At 59.9% G+C, this 15,018-nt stretch overlaps 1 protein-coding gene across 2 annotated transcripts in view; it reads right to left on the bottom strand.

The window, feature by feature from the left end:
- Positions 1 to 333: 333 nt before the first annotated feature.
- The window catches only part of CXXC5 (CXXC finger protein 5), a 37,323-nt gene continuing 22,638 nt past the window's right edge, over positions 334 to 15,018 (bottom strand). For both annotated transcript variants that reach the window (XM_076350005.1, XM_076350006.1), the window contains exons 2-3: positions 6,406 to 7,453; positions 334 to 1,353 (exon numbers count right to left, since the gene is read on the bottom strand). In XM_076350005.1, the coding sequence (XP_076206120.1) occupies positions 1,309 to 1,353; positions 6,406 to 7,191 (831 nt within the window). In that variant the 5' untranslated portion in view covers positions 7,192 to 7,453 and the 3' untranslated portion in view covers positions 334 to 1,308. The remainder of the gene's footprint in view (positions 1,354 to 6,405; positions 7,454 to 15,018) is intronic.

Below are 15,018 nucleotides of genomic sequence, written 5' to 3'. Positions count from 1 at the left end.
AAACTCCAGGCAGGTCAAGCCGGGAAATATCCCTGGGAGGAGCTGGGGCTGGCTTAGCCCAGCCACTGCCGGGATTAACCGTGCGGATTTAGCAGCCGGGGCGACTCCAGCTCGGCTTATTGCACCGTCCTGCCCGGGCCCACCGCCACTGCGCTCCGGCATCGTCACCGGCGAGGTCCCCCGGCAGCCGGCAGGACTGCACCTGGCAGCCGGTAGCAGCAGCAGGGACGGGGCGCGCGGGCAGGCGAAGGCAGGGGGGGACCAGCCGCCATTGGCATTGGGGGGCCCAGACGGCTGGAAAGAGGGGTGGGAGAGAAATAACAAAGCTGTAAATCATGACACAAAACATGCATTCATTTTATTCACAAAAACAGCCTGGATCGCTAAAACATTACAAACAGCATTTCAATTTAATGATGTAGAGAGAGCTGGAGAGACGGGGATTTGAACAGAAGAGAAATATCACTTTTCGTAACTGCTTCAGCACAGGTCCTGCAATATTATTTTTATTTTGATTTTAACTTCAGTAAGTTTACAAAAATTACTTCTAGGAGTAAACCATTGCAATTAGGAGGTTTTTCTGTACGCAGTGTTTCTTGTTCTATATTAATAAACTAACAATGACTTTTTTTTCTTTTTTTTTTTAATTCTTTTTTCCTTTTTCAAAGACCGCCAGTTGTGTAGCAATTGTTTTCTTCCACCTTTTATACCAAACCTCTTGCGGGTTAAACTTACATAGGTGAATGGCTAGGAAAAGGGATACTACATCGCTTTAAACATATTCTCATTTATAAACATGAAGTTGAGGCATTCTAGAAACTATCCACTCTATTGTATGATGGGAAAGAATCAAATAAAAAGTATAAATGAGGGTGCAATTAAACAACTGTGCTAAATTACAGTAGTGCTTATTAGTAACTAGATTTTAAAAGGTTACTGTAAATTTACATTCCCTACACAAGTACTGCATCTTTCACACATAAACAACATCAACACCAAAACACAGAAAGAAACTGATTGTCCATACTCTGTCTATTAAGTCTTGGTACTTTACAGATCCATTGTTTTTTTCTTTTAATTATTTTTATTTGAAAAGCAGTTAAATGTCTGACTAGGACTTGAAGATGTTAAAACGAACGCAAAAAAAAAAAAAATTATAAAAACAGGAATGAGATTTGCGAGAAAATATTTTTGGTTCTAAAGAGACACAGGTGCATCCATTCATTTCAGCCAAAAATCCCTTGCCTGAGACAACACAAGCAAGCAGTGACATTGCACTTGGATGACAGAGCTTTGGGATCCCCGTTCCTACTGGAACCATCTGAACGCGGCTCCTGTAGGAAGCATCACCTTCTGGAAAGGAAGAGAGACAGGGAGGGGGGACAGAAGAAGAAGGGACAAGGCGTTAGGTCGGGTCCGGCACAGCCGCGCGGCACCAGGGTTGTGCACCCGTGCCCCCCCGCCCCATCCCCATCCCGGCATCCCGGTCACTGGCCTTGGGACAGACCCAACCCGGGCTCGGCATCCCCCAGACACGGTCAGGCATCCCAAGGCTTCCAGCCCGCCGGCAAATGCCGGGATGCCGGCCGGAGGGAGACGAGGGTCCCCCCGCCGCCGGCCCCCCCCTCCCCAGCAGGGCACCCGGCACAGCAGCTCGGCCATTGTTCCTGCATCCCCGCGCCGCAGCCGGCACAATGGCACGGCCCCCGACTTCCCCTCTGGCCGATAGCGAGCACAATGGCCGGGCCGCAGTGAACCCACACGGCCCGGCACGGTGGCCCCCTCACTGCCAGCCCCCACCTCCCCTGTCACGGACGGACGGACACCTGGCGGACAGGAGCCCAGCCAACAGATGGGTTTAGGAGGGCATTTGGGGGGAAACTGAGGCAGGGAGTGAGCTGGCCGGGCTTGGGGCCACCAGACCCGGGAGCTGCTCAGAACACAGGGGACATCACCCCGCTGCCGCCCGGCCACAATGAACAACCTTGTCCCCAACAGAGCAGCCCTGGGCACCACCGGGGACCTCTCGGTATCTTGCGGGGGAAGAGGGATGAGTCCCGCCAGGCTCAACCCCACACGCAACAAAGCGCCCAAGAAAAGACGAGATCTCTTTGAAGCCACCTCCAGGAAAGGTGGTGTGGGGCAATGGCCCCAACGGCTCTGCGGTCCTCTGGAAGGAGAACCTGGGATGTTTCCCCGCTGGATGGGGTGGGAAACCCACGCAACGTTCATGAGACCATGGGTGGAGTATGCAAGGACCACAATGTCTCTCAACGCCAACAGCCCCCAAGCAAGGCCAAGCCATGCTAGCCAGCAGAGAGGGCCACACGATCACCAAGAGGACGTGCCTCAGCGGGCTCTTTGGTTCCTGCATCTCCAAACAAGCAAGGGACACCAACGGGAAACAAGCCACAGGCTGCGGTGATGGGTGCGGGTCGGCCGGCTGGGCTGCCACGGTGCATTGAGGCGTTGAGCCCATGTGCAGGGCTAGGGCACCTCATGTGTTGTCCCAAGAGCCATAACCATGCCACATTCAGGTCCCTAACCCCACGCAGGAGCCAGCCGGCTCTCATCGGGTCCTTCTCTTGGATCAAGACACCCACCACGCCACAATAAGTAACCAGGGCAGTGTCTCCCCCTACCCCTGAGGGAGGGACCCCAACATGCTCACTTCCACAGGCACCATGACCCAACCATGGGGTTTGGGGAAGGGGAGGGGGGCGAAGGGCGAGAATGGGCAAGAGATGGTGGTGCCCAGCTAGGCTGCTGACAGACTGCACCTTCTCCTGCTCCCGGCCTGTGTCCGGTCCTCGGGGCAAATTGAGCTGGGGCAGTCAATGAGCAGAGACCTGCAGGCATCACCACTTCCCCAGATATGTAACCAGGCATCTGGGGAAGACACAAGTGCCTCTGGCCAATGATGCAGCGGGGCTGCAGCACGGCACGCCGCCCATGCTGGATCCCGCCCAAGGTGCCAGATGCAGAACCGGTGGGGCAGAGCGTGGCAGACTCACCAGCAAGGGCCACCTACTCATCCCAGGAGAGAGGAACGAGGGGAGAGGGGGCTCCTAATGGGTCTGAAAGGAGATGTCTGATACAGGTCACCTTAAACATCTCTGCCCCTTCGTTATCAAAGGAAGATGGACAACCAGCTCTAATGTGGATGCCCAAAATAGATCCCCCCTCGTCCCCACGATCACAGAATCACAGAATTGTTTGGGTTGGAAGGGACCTTCAAAGACCATCCAGTCCAACCCCCCCTGCTGTGCACAGGGACATCTTTCACTAGATCAGGTTCCTCAAAGCCCCGTCCAACCTGACCTGTAGGTTGGAGTTCACCCTTCCAATGATCGGGCATCCACAACTTCTTTGGGTGACCTGGTCAGTGCCTCACCACCCTCATCATAAAACATTTCTTCCTTATGTCCAACCTAACTCTGCCCTCGTTCAGTCTAAAACCGTTGCCCCTTGTCCTGTCACGACAGGCCTCGGTGAAAAGCCTCTCTCCGTGAGACTCACGTGAGGGTGGCAGTGACCCTCACACCAGCGCTAGCTGAGGCACCGAGGCACTTCACCAAGGCTTCTCCAGATGGAGGACAGCTCTGTTGAGTCAAATCCCAACTATTCATGGCCTTCATGTGACCTACAGCTCTGGAGATAAGTCCAGGGTGACCTGTCCAGGGCTGGCCACCAGCCCCCACGGCATTACCCGTGGTTGCTGGGGCTGGCAGAGCCCGGAGGAGCCTGGTCGGTGCAAGGACATGCTGCTGCCTGCTCCGAGTATCCGACCTGCCTCGCCGGTCTTAGAGCCTCAGGCGGCCACCACCGCACCGGGACACCAGCGGCGACTAGTTATTCGGGCTCTGTAGATGTGCAGATAAAGCTTAATGGCGGCAGAGGGATTTAGCCCATTTATTTATGCTGCCATAAGGGTTTAATTCTATTTTTTTTTTTACTGCTTGATTTTAGATCAACATTTAATCACAGCTGCGGCCCCTGTCCGGGCTCTCCAAGGACGCTCCTCTGGACGCACCGGGCTGGCAGACCAGAGTCACTGATGGCTGCTCTTCTCCCAGGCAATGGCACAGCTCCCCGCAGAGGGGGACGATGCTTCACAAAGCCCTGTGAATTTTTCAGCCCCATATAAAGGGCCACTGAATGGCCCCTCCTGTCCCGGTATCAAGCACTACGGTGTGATGGCAGCCCACCAGGACCAGCGGTCCATGGAGCTGCCGAGCTGGCAGCAGCTCTGCGTCCTGGCCACCGCCACCTCCAGATGGGTCTCCACCACAAGGCAGGTGCTGGTGGTTGCCCTAGGGCTGGCCCAACACAACGCAATACCAAGGCTGGTTGACGTAGGGCGAGGTTTAACAACCCAGTCATTGACCCAGGTGATCTTGGGACATCAGCCGGGGTCCCACCTTCCCTGTCCCAGCCACATACGGCCACAATCTTGTTCAACCCGGGCAACAGACGGCGCAAGTGGGTAGCCTGAGAGAGGGGAGGATCTGCTCTGAAAAGGGGAGAGTGATGCCTTGGTGCGACCCACATCTGCCCAGGAGATGTGGGAACCACACGCTTATGGTCATGCCCAGGAGGGATGGGGACCCATCTTTGGTGGAGCCCAAGTCTATCACATGAAGAGCCCTATTTCAGCGGCTCCCATTTCTCAGCCAGCCGCGGGATGGGGAAACCAATCAAGGGGGTGACCGTTTCATGGGCTCCCGGTGCTATTTATCATCTCCGGACCCAGAGCAGCGCCGGGAGAAGGGAGCGACTCCTCTGGCTGCTGCGAGCTCTGAGTCTATTGACCCGCTTTAGGACTCTTTGGAAGAGATGAACTTTTTTTTTTTTTCCCTTTCTCCCTTTTTCCAGATCACTGACTCAGCAAATTAGAACAAGAATATAATTTAGCAATACAGCGGTTTTTGAAAGACACAGTCCCGCTCTCCTCATCCCCACCGCCCAAACAGATTTTTTTTTTTCCCCTTCACTATTCATTCAGAGCTGATGCTAATTGAAAAACGTAGAACGTGGCTAAGAAAACAGTGGGTTGTCTCTTTGGGACAACCAGAGGATGGGCAATGCCCTTGTGCCAGGATGCGTGATCCAGCTGATGATGTCCGGGTGACTTTTTCGCCTTTGCCGGCTCTGGGGATGCGCTCACCGGCAGGAGGAAGCACGCCGGCACAGCCGATGGTGGGATCAGCTCCCAGAAAAATCAAACCCAGCTTAAGCACAACACGGGGGGGACCCGGCAGACGGGTCTTGGCCCAGAGCACCCGCGGGTGTGCAGCAAGAGGCAGGCTCTGCCAGAGCGGCGTGCCCATGTGCCAACCCTGCACCACATCCCAGCGCAGCCGGCACCCAGCCCTCACCCACGCCACGCCACGCCACGCCATGCCACGCCACGCCACGCCACCAGCAGCTGCCCACGGCCCCGGCTGAATTTCAGACCCACGCGACAACCCAAGTCACCGGACTTTTCCTGCGCTCCCCACATAAATATCGCACCTCGCCGGTGGATTTGGCAAGGGGGCACCCCAACCCAACAGCGGCTTGCAGTGGCTCTCCTCCAAGGCCAAGGGCAACACCCATGGGCGGACCGTGGTGGGCAGTGACAGCCCGAGTACCACCCCAAAGCGTCACAGCAGGGGCATCCAGGCATCCCTGCGCTCAGCAGGTGCGGCAGGAGCAGGAGTGCTCCCGGCTCAGCCGGGTGCCAAAGCAGGCGCACCGCCTGCGGGGACTGCGGCTCAGCTGCCACCAGGAAATCCGGCTGGTGCCTTACAGACTCATCCTGACCGCCCCAGACGGGTGCTGGCCCAGGGAGACCTGGCACAGCCACAGCACGGGAGATGCTGCCCAGCACACGCTGCAGCTGTTTACCACCCAAAAGCAGGGACTGCCGTGCTCCTGCTCAGAGCGAAGAGTGAGCTAAGGGGCTGGGCTCCAGCCCACGGGTTTCACCGTCACCGATTACCCCCAAGCTCTGCCCCGAGAAGCCGCCTCCTGCCTCCCCATCCTCTGACCCAACCGCCGGGTTAGAAGCCGCTGCTTGGCTTGGGGAGCTGCAGCCCGCCCAGGACAAGGGCTGCCGGCACTGAAACTCAAGCAGAGACCCGCTGCTGCCCATGCCTGCAAAGGGGAGAGCGAAACCCAGCGCGCCCGGGGACCCCGGGGAGAGACCCCCGCCCTCCTCCCCGAGCTGATCAACCCCAGTACATAAGGGAGGGCAGGGACTGGGTGCACTGGGCAGAGCACACATCTCACGGTGAGAACTGTTAATGGAAAAGGGAAAAATAAAAAAGTAAGAAGTACCAGGTGTTTTATTATCTAGGGCAAGATCCGAACCCAGGAGCGCAGCCCAAGGAGGGGTTAGGGTGCCTGAGAGGGGCCGGTTACCTCCAGTGCTGCAGAAGGCTTCTTTTTGAGTTCTTCACATTTTCGGAATTTGCAAATCTGGTGGCCAGTTTTGCGATTCCTACAACTGCTGCACTGCTCGCAGTTTATCCGTCTTCGGCAGGGCGGGCACATGCCGCATCTTTTCCGTTTCTTTTTCCCCGAATTGATGGCAGATGCCAACTCATTCTGCATGGGATACTCTGCCAAGCCAGCCATATGGAGCGCGCTCTCTGCCAGAAACACGCCGGCAGGGGTCATAATGAAAAGGCCTGGGTTGATGGGAAAAGCCCCCAGGTAAGGAAAATCAGAGGGGCCGTTCATTGTCTCTGCAGCTGAGACTGCCTCCATGTCAGAGATACCAGTCCCGTGGTCGCTTGCTAGAGGAAGATGCTCCTGTACCACTCTTTTGAGCATTTCTGTCGACTGAGCAAACTGTTGCAGAGCGGTCTGTCCTTCTGAGGAGATCTCCGACACCCGGTCTAATTTGCTCAGCATACTAGAGATGTTTTTGTGCTTTGAGGTAGAATGACTTTTATCCACAGTCGCTTCGTTGCCATTAGCTAAGGGGTTGCCTTTCTCTGAATGTTCGCTTACCGAGCTGCTGCTACCAAAGGTGGAATAGTGGGAGAGTGGACGGGACTTCTTAAGACTTTTGTTCAAAGGTTCACTTATTATTCCACTTTTGTTCCTCCTCTCGGAGTTGACAGGGGGTTGAGAGTCATCTTGGTTATTTTTTTCCGTCTCTGGCTTGTTCCCAGTGTCTTGATGGGAGCCCGAATTTGACATGGTGCCCAGAGCACAACAACAAAACCAAACCCAAAATAAAAAAAAAAAAAACAAAACAAAAAAACCCCCCAAAACCCACCCCCAACGCCAAAGCGAAAGACCCCCAAAGCCCTTCTGGTAGCACCAGCCCGCCAGCCACCAGGGAAAGCTCAGACGGGAACGCTCATCAACGGGGCGTCTCCTCCAGCGCCGGCTGCAGAGGACTTCAGTCCGATCTCAGTGCAAAGACATACTCTGCGGCTCTGGTACACAACATGCGGCTCTGGAAGTAGAAAAGAAAAGAGAGTTAGCGCTGGCAAGAGCCAACGGGCTTTTCAAAGCGGCTCTTCCTCCCCCTGCCATGAAAGTCTCAGCGCTGCGAACAAAGAAACTCCAGGGAACGGACCTCGGTGGAGATCCGTTCCGCTGCTCTTTAAAAGGGTCGCCATCCAGACAGAAATGGGGGGTCACAGAGGAAGTCCTGGCCTGGTAGCAATGGCACTCCGACGCTTAAAGGCTCTCTGTGCCCGGCTCTCCTCCCCCAGGGACTGCAGCCCCAGGGAAGTCACGGGGCTCATCTCCTGCTCCGCTCCAGCGGCGTGCGGCCCCCACGCCGGATGGGACCACGGGCGCCCGTGGGATGCCCCTGAGCCGGCAGCCGGAGCTCGTGCGAGGCTCGCCTGGTCCCCACCCTGTGGCCACCCATGTCCCCCTTGGCCGGGTGCCACGGAGGCAGCAGGTTGCAGGGCTGCACCCCAGCTCCCACGCCCCCCCTTGGATGATGCTGTTCACCCAGCTCAGGCTAGGCTGCGCCCCTCACCCTCCTCCTCCTCTTCCTCCTCCTCCTCCTCCTCCTTCTCCTCCTGGACCCTTGTCCCCAGGGCAGCACTGCACACCAGCGCTGGGCAGGGGACGGAAGCCACATGGGGAGCTGCAGCATCCACCTCTAGGCCCCACAGGGAGCCACAGCGTCCACCGCCAAACCCCACCAAGAGCTGCAGCGCCCACCTCCGAGTCCCATGGGGAGCTGCAGCGTCCACCTCTTGAGTCCCTGCTGCGTCCACCTCCAAACCCCATGGGCAGCCATGACGTCCACCTCCAACCCCCATAGGGAGCTGCAGCATCCACTTCCAAGCCCCATGAGGAGCCGCAGCATCCGCCTTCAAATCCCACAGGGAGCCACAGCGTCCACCTCCAAGCCCCAGTGCTGACCTCCTGCCATGCCCCAGCGCGCTCTGCCCGCACACCCACCGCAGGCGCCCGGACGCTCTGACGGAGGCAGGGGCTCAGCAGCGACGGCGAGAGCCCCCCCTCGGCACCATTCCCCGAAGGGGGGGCGATGCCGCCATCCCTGGGGCAGCTCTGGGGCAGCTGGGCCCAGCGTGGCTGCAAACACTTGTTGTGAAATTCCTCCTCCTCCCCTCCCGAGCACGCACACACGCACGCACAGGCACCGCCAGAGTAATCAGGCTTTAGAGGAGAAAAGCTGCAGGGCTTAGCGGAGCAGGAACCCACGTCCCCACCCCGGCAGCAGCTGGGGGAGGGCAGCGCTGGGAGGAGGCCCCTCGCCTACCCCATTCCTCCATCCTGGCTGTCCCGGCAGCCTCCTCTCTGGAGTCCGGGCAGGGATGTGGCCACGTGCGGAAAGCTCTGCCAGGATCCTTGCTCCTGCCCAGGGGTGATGCAGCAGAGCGAGGGGCATCCCTGCACCCCCTGCACCCCGCTCCTGCTCATCTGTCACCCTTTGTGTCCCCTTCATCACAGCCGAGCCATGATGCAACCCCAGCAACCCCGCTACAGCCCAGGATCCTTCCCCACGGACACGGCTCGGCAGCCGAGCTGCGGGCATCGCCGTTAAAACGCTGACGGGGGCAAGGTCCCCGCGCCAACCACCACGGTACCAGCAGAGGAAGACAGCCCGTCTCACCCCGGTGCCAGAGCTGGCTCGCCTGCAGAGAAACCCCCCCGCTCTCACGCTAAAAACCGCTTGCTTCAGCTGCTGCGGGATTTAAGATGCAGTGTGGATCGATGCAGGGCTCGGGTTCCAGCCTGGAGCTCGCCAGGCCACGTGGGGAGGGAAGGCTGCGGCGGCAGGACTGACTGCCCTTTCCTAAGCATCGCGCTCCACGCCGGGCAGGGAGACGCTGGGAGGCAGCAAGGCTAGGGTGCACCCTAAATGGGCGCTGGGGTGCTGGGAAGGTGGGTGAGCCGCTGCCATGCAGCTGGGGCACCCATCCCCGGCTGTTGGGGAGGTGGGGGACCCGCCCCTGGCGGCGCTGGGACGGGTCACACCTTAACGCCGAAAGCAACGGGTGCTGGGGCCGGAGCGGGGAGCGCAGCAGGAAAAGCACCGGACGGGAGGATGTGAGATAAAGCCGCCCGATGGCGTTATCTCGCGCCCGCCTGCGGCTGCCTTTCCTGCAGCCCTGCGCCTCTTCCGCCCCGCAGAGCAGCAGCCCCGCTCAGCCGCCAAGCAGGGAGCCGAGCGCCGGGCCGGATCAGCCCGGGATTTACCAGCCTGCCCACCCACCTTGTGGCATTGTAACCGCCGAGCCACGGTGCTGCTGCGCTGTTAACCGGGGGGTCTCCAGCCACGACCAGGAGCGCACCTTGCATCGCTATGGCAAAGAGCCCGAGTCGTGCCGGCGTGGGGCTAGCCGCCACACCGAACGGTCCCCCCCAACCCCACGGCACAGGATAGCGGGGCCCAGGTGCCGAAGTGGGGAGGACACCGGCTGGAGGCACACCGTGGTCGCCATCTCCATCAGTTCACATCTTCCTCCGCAGCCAGCCATACCGGCCAGCCTTCCCCAGCTGGCTCCAGCAGGCAGCTGCCCGCTGGTCCCACCCTGCCACGTAAATTGGGTGCCAGCAGCTCCGAGCCCCCGCCAGTCGCAGCCTCCTCCGACCGGGGCTGATGGCTGCAGAGCCTAGAGCACGGCCCCCCCAAGCACCCACTGCTGCAGCGGGTGGCACTGCAGAATGAGGCCACCCCGGCCCACCCGATGCAGCTCCCTTGTCACCCATGGGGACAAGGGGCACACCGCCGTGTCCCCTCAGCCCCAGCGGTGCAAGGCGGTGCCCAGCTGCTGGCGCGGGGTGCTGCGCCGAGCCGTGCCGAGCTGTGTCGAGCGGCGCCGCTGCACAATCCCGCCATTGTCCCGGCCACTGCTCTGCCTCCGCCAGCTCCCACCATCTGCAACCGCCTGACGCTGCCCTCCAGCCCCCCGGGGCCGCGCTCCTCCGCGGCGGCAGGCACCGGGCACCCCTGCCATGCCAGGTGAGACAGGTCTGTCCCCACGCTGTCTCCCCTCCGGGGACCCCAGGATCTGCTTGCTGTGGGGTGCCTGGCTAATTTGCACAAAGGGGGTGTCCCCCCACCCCACCGCGACACTGCAGGACCACCCAGCGCAGCAGACATCTCAGCTGCTCCTCACCAGCCTCTGCCCAGCCAGGTTGCTAATTGCAGCGGGGGGAGGAATTAATGGTCTTAATCCCTTCTTTATGATTGACCCGAGTAAAGACTGTGAGGGCCCCCCCCCCGTCCCGTTTCTGCCCCTTTTCTGGCCCCCACGCCCTGGGGAAGGCGCCGGGCAGCGTCATCTGGGTCCCTGTCAGAAGGTGCTTAGTCCCGGCCGCAGCATTAAGGGGCACGTGATGGGCTCCCTCGCCCAGGTCTTTGCACCGGGCAGCTTAGCAGCCTGGAGGGCCAGGGTTCAAGGGGACACCACCAAGGTCGGGAGGCCCCAACCCACACCCAGGTGGTTCCCAGCCCTTTGCAGGACCCTGCTCCTCCCCCCTGCAACCCCTCTGCCAGGTACAGGCTGAGCCCACAGGGTCTGAAAGCCGGGTGCCCCGGGGGCTGAAGTGACCGGTGAGCTACAGCACCCAGGCGAGGCTGCCACCTGGGTGTCACCCCCTTTGCCCTCCACGCTCCCACCAAGACCCATTTCCACGGGTCACCCCAAAAACCTGCCCCCCACCAGCCCGGGTTGCTCGTCTGGGGCAAGGCAGCAGCGCTCTCCCGTGGTCCAGGGCGGGAGAAAGGGAGCTCTCCTCTCCCCCGGGCTTCCCCCTGGAGCTCAGCCCAGCACCACCCCACATCCCCCCTTCGCTCTGCCCCGGGGCTCCCTGCATCCCGGCACACAGGCCGACCTCGGGGACCGCGCTGCAATAGTCCTAACAACTCCAAAAAAAAAAAAAAAAAAAAAAAAAAATGTTGCGAAAGGATCTCTGGTGGTCCAGCACCCGGAGAAACCATCGCCAGCTGATGGACTAAGAGTCTCCCTGATTGCGGGCACCATTTACCGTCAGAGGGGAGCAGGAGAGGAGCTTCGCTTCTCATAAAAAAATTACAAGCTGCGATTTCCAGCCTGCTCCCCTGTGTTATTTCACTGCATCGCCGGAAAGCCATCAGCTCCTGCCGACATAAAAAGTCTCGTCTTCAAGAAAGAACTTCTGCTTTCCTTTAATTTTAAATAAATCAACCTCCTCCCGGAAAAGCCGCCGGTCGGTCAGCCGTGCACAGACACGGCCGTAAAGGGAGAAGAAAGCAGCAAAGCCGAAGCCGAGCTGCTCCCCGGCTCCAGAGACAAAGGCAGAAAATAAAAGTTCGGCTTTTTTCTAATCCCTGGGCGCTGGGTGGGCACCGGGGGCGGCGGCTTTGTCCGCCCGGAGCAGACGGAGGACGAGGACGGAAGGGACCCCGGCGTCTTTTCAGCCTCGAGAAAGGCGGTAATTGTCCCCTCCGCCAGGTTTTTGTCCCCGCTTCCTCCCCCTCGCCACGCGGCCGCCCGCCCAGCGCAGCCCCCACCTCCCTAGCAAAGCCCTGGTGATGGACGGACGGACAGATTCAGCCATGCCACAGGCAGACCTAAGTACGGCACCCACCACCAGCACTTGCCCCTCTCCAAGGCATCCCAGGAAGGGTGTAGGTCGAGGGAGGCTGCAGCTGGAGGTACCCTCCCAGCTGGAGGTACCGCTTGCAGCTCCAGAGAGGGGCCAGAGGTGGGCCCCGTGCTCCTCAACCACCCTGGCCAACAGCCACGGACAGGACCTCGGGATGGCCAGGATTGCGGAGCCATGGGTGGTAGGAGCGATGCATGGGGAGTCCCAAGACACACTTGAGGCATCCTGGTGTCTGAAACACACCCTGGGATGAGAAAAGCCAGCGGGTAGAACAGAGCCACCGCTCCGTAGCACCGTCGTGGGTCAGAGGGTCCAGCTGCAACCCAGTTCAAAGGCTCAGAAGAACAAGCACCACCAGAACAAGGTTCAAAGCAGCTCCATCCCCAGTGCCACAACACCCAACTCAGCTCCCAGGTACCCAATTTCCACAGCACAGTTGAACCTGCTGCTCCCTCCACCAGGTGACACAGGTCAACCGAAAGCTGGCGGCGATGCCTCATCACAGCCTCATCGACCACAAGTCAGGCAGCAGGCGCCAGACCAAAGGGCTGCTGGACCTCTCCAACCACACAAGGAAGCTCCATCAAGTCTTGAGCTGCCAGGGACTCAGCCAGCTGAGAGCCAGCCACGGGGAATGCTGTCAGGGCAGAGACCCATGGCACCGTCACCTCTGGGCTGCTGCTTCTGCCAAAGCCACGTGGAGAAACAAGGTGAACCGAGAGAGAAATCAAGCTGCGATCTCCCAAGGCTGAATATCCCTGCAGGACACCCATTCAGGGAGAACAAGGTGCTTGATAACCAGGCACGGGCACCCTCAGGCAAAGACAAGGACGTCCTTCACCTACGTTGTTTGCAAGCCATCACCTCTGTCAACCCAACAGCCCCCAAACTCTGCTCTTCGCATTCATCCTCCCAAAAACTGGTCCAGCCAGAAGATCAACTCCTGGATGCGCCATGGAAGTTACCATCACCCACTACATTTTCTCCAGACATCAAGAGAGGACGCCCAGGCCTGGGGGAGGTTTGGGCAGTGTCGTAAATGCTAAGCCTCACCCCGGGCGTTTGCAGGTTAACGAGCCAGAGGTATGACGGGTCGCCAGATGGGTAGCTTGCGTGGAGATAGTTCATCTCCCGTGCTCCAGAACATCCTTCGAAGGGCCAGTTGTGGCAGCCACTCTGCTCATCTCTGCTGCCGAGGTGGCACTGAGGGATGTTAAGAAGCCAACTCCTGAATTAAAAAGGCTATGGAAGATTAAATCCAGCATCTGGAGTTAGCCCTGGAAGCAGATGGCGAATCATCATGGCACACAGAGTGGCTTTCACCCATCTCCTCCTTGCAGGCAGCCACTCTGCTCTGGGGTGCCTCCCAAGAGCAGCTCTGGACGCACACACAGCACAGCCTGGCCAACAAGGGCCAGAGACGTGCCCTGCCAGGCACATTCTCCAGGGACGGTGCACTGAGGCCATGCCGCCGTTCCGCAGATGCCCAAGCTGAGCAGGCAGGAGGTGATGCCACCTCCCCAGGTGGGCTCCCTACCCCAGGGCTCCAGCAAAGGTGTATTTTTTCCCCACTGGTGGTGGGTTTCCCCCACGTAACCCCATGGCTGCTGCAGGTTTCCCAACCTGCCGGCACACCGTGCCGGTACAGCACAGCCACGCAGGGACGCCTGACTCGGGCAAACGCACCCAAGCAAGGCAGAGCCTATCACCAACGTGCCCTGGACTTCCAAGGAGGTTACCACCGCGGAGAGGACAAGGATGTCCCCAGGGACACCGCTGCCTCCATGCACATCCTTGAACCTCACCCTGCGGCCGGCCCCATGCACACCCTGCCGCCCCGGTGACCTGTGGTGCCGGCACAGCCGGAGCCACCGCCACGGGGACCGACCTGCGCCCCGGGCTGCCCCATGCTGCCCAGCTGGGAAACGTGGCTGCGTCCTGCCTCCACGGGGTGGTGGTTACGGATTAAGGAGTCTTAAATGTCAGACGACCAGGCGCTCCCTGGAAATCCACTTATCTCCGCTGCCACTCGGAGCGGCCAGAGCCGGGCGGTTATGGAGATAACGCGATTTGAAGCGTCCACCCGAGCATTGCAGGGCTGCGGGTGCCCTGCGGACAATGCCAGGCACCTCCTCCCCTCCTCCGCTCGCCCAGCTGCTGCCCAGAGAGCCGGGTGACGGCCATGCTGCTCAGCCTGGGGGCTGCACCCACCTGCGCGACCCCCCCCCCCTTCCCCAATTCGGGGGGACGAGGGAGGCTTGGCAGCCTCACCTCCCCGGCGCTCATCCATCCCCCCCCCATGCCAAAGCTGCGCCAATTCGCTGCCCAAATCCTAAAACGACTGTAACTAAAACCTACCAGATTGAGCCTCGGGAAGGGCCCCCCCGCTTCTCCCCCACTCCAAATGGGATTGAACAGATCTGCGCTCGCACGAGCCCAGCTCACAGCCAAGCAGCATCTGACATTCACGCGCCGTGGCACGGCTCTCTGCCGCTCGCCCACTCCCCCCAGCTTGGCATCGCCTGCCTAATGCTGCCCCCCTGGAGATGCGGCATCACTCCCAGCCCAGCAGAACCCCCCTGCCCTCTCCAAAGCCCCCCCAGAGCCTCCTGGAGGGACCCCAGCTCTTTGGGCCAGCTAGTCCTCGGTGTGTTCCCCACCGAGGGAGGTCCCCAAGGTGATTTCAGGGCTGCGATGTTCAGGAGACCAGGTCGAGTGACCCAAGGGCCTTGGGGCCAGGTGAACGGGGGGCAGGCGCTGCCCAGCGGCAGATGCCAGCATCAACGGGCATCCCAGCAAGAGCCCCGAGAGCCACCGCAAAGGGCTGCGGGGGGGCCCAGGCAAGGCTTTGCCCCGGGGAGACCCACACGCAGCCTCACCAAGGCCAAGCTAAGACGTGTGAATTGCTCCCGTTCACAGATGGGGCAATTACAGCGTAAA

This window comes from Aptenodytes patagonicus, chromosome 12, assembly GCF_965638725.1.
Source record: "Aptenodytes patagonicus chromosome 12, bAptPat1.pri.cur, whole genome shotgun sequence".
In the NCBI taxonomy this organism is placed as follows: domain Eukaryota; kingdom Metazoa; phylum Chordata; class Aves; order Sphenisciformes; family Spheniscidae; genus Aptenodytes; species Aptenodytes patagonicus.
The sequence above is the reverse complement of the archived record's forward strand: the minus strand, read 5'-3'. Positions and strand labels throughout refer to the sequence as shown.